This window comes from Gavialis gangeticus, unplaced genomic scaffold (assembly GCF_001723915.1).
Source record: "Gavialis gangeticus isolate Ggan-Ray unplaced genomic scaffold, GavGan_comp1, whole genome shotgun sequence".
NCBI classification, from domain to species: domain Eukaryota; kingdom Metazoa; phylum Chordata; order Crocodylia; family Gavialidae; genus Gavialis; species Gavialis gangeticus.
Window position 1 is genome coordinate 53,490,054 of NW_017729029.1, and position 4,022 is coordinate 53,494,075.

Consider the following 4,022-nt stretch of genomic DNA (forward strand, 5'->3'; position numbering starts at 1 on the left):
GGGCTGGGGCCGGGTCGGCGGTGGGCGAGGCGGCGCTGGCGCAGTGGCGGCAGTACCACGAGACCGAGCGGCACTGGGCGCTGCGGCGCCGCTTCATCCTGCGCCACCTGCGGAGCTACCCGGGCGCCGCCATCGACCAGCTGCTGGCGCTGTCCGTGCTGTGGGCCAACCACGTCTTCCTGGGCTGCAGGTCCGCGCCCGCCCGGGCCCTTCGGGCCTACAGGCTTCCCCGCGAAAGAGGCGGGGACGGGAGGGGCGCGGGGCGCTCTCGTGGGCCGAGGGGTGAACTTTGGGGGCCGCCGTCTCGCGAAGCGCAGCGGCGTCTGCCTCGCCGGGGGTCTCTGAGGCGCTGCCAGGAGGGCGTTGGGCTGAGGGTGGCGGTCAGACCCCCGGGGCAGGAGGCTCGGTGGAAAGTCCCGGGGACTTGCTGTATTTGTAAGGGGTCGGGAGGAGAGCCAGCATCTCCAGCCGGCGCTCGCTGCCAAGGATGGAAGGGGTTTGGCCTCCGCTCAAACAAGTGATCGGTATCCAGGCCGATCGCAGGGGGCTTTGCTGTTTTCTGCAGTTTGTTCGGCTCTATCGATGCCCGGGTGCAAGGAGGGGGGGGTGCTGGTGCTGGAGTCCCCTTCGTAGCCTCCCCCTCTTTGGAGTTAAATGGTGAAACTCCCCTCCCTCCTCCTCTCCCTTGCTCCGGGCCGGAGGGGGTGGGGATTGCCATCCACTCCCCTGCCCCTTCCCCTTGCTTGGCTCTGTTTGCAGTGTCCTGTCCCCTTCCTTACTGAAGCTGCTGTTTCTTGTTCCCCCAAGCAGCAGCACAATGCTTCGCTGCTGGTCACCAGGGTGTGAGCACCTGATGCCAGAGAAGAGGCTGATCAGCCTGGTGGTGCAGGAGTGTCTTTGCAGGTCAGGCTATTCAGCGCTCTCTCTTCATATGTAAATGGAAGATGGGATCTGCTCAGGCCTCCATACCTGGCTGGGGAAGTCTCTGGACAGACAAACAGGGGTGTCTCTAAGCCAGCTTCCGGGCTGGACTAGACCGACTCCCTCTGGAGCACTCACAGTGCCAGGTCCTAGCTGCACGCTACATGTGCCAGTCCCTGGGGCTGGTATGGGACATACACTGCTCATGGCACGTGAGCTGCCCCCGGTGCTGCAGGCAGCCCATGTCCCAGATCCCGTGGGCCATGTGCAGCCTGGGCACCGTGGGCAGCATGCACGCCCAGGCCAGCCCCTTGTGCTTCATACAGCACACGTGGGTGGTCCAGTGCCCTGTGCTGCCTGCAGTGTGCACAGGGTTGGACCCAGTCCACTGGCCCATGGGCCAGACCCAGCCCATGAGCCGTATTTTTGACACTCCTGACTTGGAGCATTGTAAATGTACTCTAAACCCCAAGAGTGTAGATGTGCAGGCTGCTTTAGACCGGTCCTCCTTGAACTGGTTCAATGTTATGTGAGGGCACCAAGCATTTAGGACCTAGTGACTGGTCAGTCCTCCAAGCATCCTGGAGCGCACTGTTTCTCAGCCCCCAAAACCCATGAAGGGCAGTGGGGGGTCCTCTGGGATGCAACCATGAGCCTTGTGCCCAAAATGTCTTGTCTGAAAGGGTGGGGAAGCAGAAAGCCCCTGTAGCAGTTTCACTTCTGTACTAGGGACGCTGGGCAGGCAGCCTAGGTTTACTTGGGGTGATGAGTGGTTGTTCCTGTAACAGTAAATGTCTGTCAATTGCTGGATGGGGGGATTGGGTGGGGGGCATGAAACAGTTGTTGCACAGTGGTAATGGAAGTGATGTTGTAGCTGTGGTGGTCCAGAAATTGAGAAGCAAGGATTTCTTAGGGTAGTATCTTTTATTGGACCTACTGTCTAGTTGGGATAATTAGACAAGCTTTTGAATGCAAGACATTTTTCAGGTCTGACCAGAACAAGTGGCTGGTTCTGATCAGGCCTGAAGAAGAATGTCTTTCATTCAAAAGCTTGTCTAACTCTACTGGGCCAACTGTACAGCTGGAATAAAATAGATCACCTGAAGAAAACCTTTCCTGTTGTGCAATGCCTGTCAGTTCCCTACTCCATGGGAAGTGAATTAGCTCATTAACTGTTAATTGTGCCTTTCCCTTCTGCGCTGCGCTCCTGCAGCCATCCCCGCCTTGCAGGTTCCACCCCGCACACATCTCTGTGCAGTTGCTGGTAATGCAAGGTACTTCGGTCATTGGAAAAGCTGGGGAGTTCTTGGAGGGGAGGGGGCCCCAGAGCACCCAGCCCCCTGGGAATTATGACCAAGGAGCCACGTGGCCCCTCTCAGCACCTGGCAACCCCTCCACTCCAACCTCCTGCCCCAGGCTGGGTCTTCTCCTCCTCTAGGGGAACTTGGGAAACTCCAGGTGCTAACCCCTGGGAGGCATGGTAGTCTGGGTACTCCACCATCCCCGCTGGCGTGTCAGCAGCCGTGCAGTGCCTAAAAGGTGAAGAGTCTACCGAGAACCCGTAGCTCTGTATATGTGAACACTTGTGAATCGGTTCCCAATCAGTGACGTTCTTAAAGTGGTTCAAGTGTTAGGTCTGTCTGCACCTTCCGGTGCTACCAGACCTCATAGCCACAGTAGGGTATTCTCCCAAATACCTGTCATCAGCAATCTCAGACAGGACATGAGAAGAATAGCCACAGTAATGAAAAGGCAGTTCAAAGCCATTCATTTGCAGTAGCGTTGGTGGTTGGAACCCAATAGTGATTTTAGTCTTTGCTTTGCAACTGGCAGATCCTCCTCTTCATTGAAATTCCAGCTGCATGGTGGAACAGTCTTTTCTTTCTGTACTTTAATAGGAAACCTACAGCTCCTGGTCCCATTCAATGTTTAGAGGCTCCCTTTGGGGTTGGAGGGGAAGGATGGACTGTTTAACTTTTGCCATCTAAGTGAAATGATTATAGATCCCAGAAGCTATGGGAAGTCTTGACAGTTGTGGGATACCTGGAAACCCTCTGTGTTAAGGTTGTATGTATCTACATTGTCAGGAACCATCTGTGATCATGATGATTTTTCAGGGAGGGTACAGAGCTGGGGGTTACCAGCAGGGTGTCATTGTCATGTCACTTTTGTTGCTGTGAAATGATCTGGCTTTTCCGCTTCTCATGGGAAAATGGATAAAAATGCAGATTTTTCCCTTTTGACTGAGGAAAACAGGTTTTTGGAGAAACACACCAATTTTCCACTTTTGCAGAGAGCTGTCTGCAGGCTGGCAGAGTTCAGGGGGAGCTGGAGGGGGGCACATCCCCCCCCAGATTTGTGTGTGGGGTGGGCTGTGGGTTTGGGCTCCCCACCCTGCTGCCTTCCCCCAGGGCCTTTACAGCCCAACAGGTGGGACCTGGTGTGGCAAACCAAAGTGGGGCCAAGTGAGGAAGCTCCTTGCTGCTGCTAGGAGCTCTGCACCGCCATGGCAAAGTGCCCTCTACCCACCTGGCAGCAGCAAGGGGCACAGCCCTGCACTACCACCCCCACTGCTGCTGGGCGGGTAAGGAGTGCTTCGCCAGGGCAGTGCAGGGCTTGCAGTGGAAGGAGTTTCCCTGCCCTGCTGCGCCATGTCCCACCTGTTGGGCTGCAGAGGCCCCAGGGGGAGGGCAGCAGGGTGGGGAGCCCAAGCCTGCAATGAGCAGTCCCTCCTCCCCCCCACCATGGGCTCCACTTCAGGTGTCCTGTCCATGGAGGGTGGGCCAGGCTCAGGCACTGCTGCAGAGTGCTGGGAGCTGCAGGGCCTGTAGCTTTGGCAGCAGGGGGTCTCCTCCAGCAGAGCTTGGGGGGTGAGGGGGCTGTGGGTAGGGAGTGAGGGGCACCAGCAGGGCAGGGGGTGCTGTGGGAGTCACTAGCAGGCCTGTGGGTTGTGGCTTGGGAGTGAGGGGCCTGGACCTGCGTCCTGGTGAGCAAAGGGGGCAGAGAGAGCTCTGATTTTTCCATGATTAAAAACCCCAAAACAAATGCCAAAATGTATAGGGATTTAGAATTTATTTTATTACAGTGATTGAGGCATTGGT

The 4,022-nt window shown here is 56.8% G+C and overlaps 1 protein-coding gene across 2 annotated transcripts in view; it reads left to right on the forward strand.

The window, feature by feature from the left end:
• The first annotated feature begins 27 nt into the window (after nucleotides 1-27).
• NKRF (NFKB repressing factor) overlaps nucleotides 28-4,022 on the forward strand; it is a 20,277-nt gene continuing 16,282 nt past the window's right edge. The window contains exon 1 of one of the 2 annotated variants that reach the window (XM_019521614.1): nucleotides 28-190. Coding sequence is in view for 1 of the 2 variants with exons in the window: in XM_019521613.1 (XP_019377158.1) it covers nucleotides 818-903 (86 nt within the window). In the remaining variant the exon portion in view is untranslated. Of the gene's footprint in view, nucleotides 191-797; nucleotides 904-4,022 lie in introns of those variants that run through there. The other variant, XM_019521613.1, reaches the window with a different exon arrangement.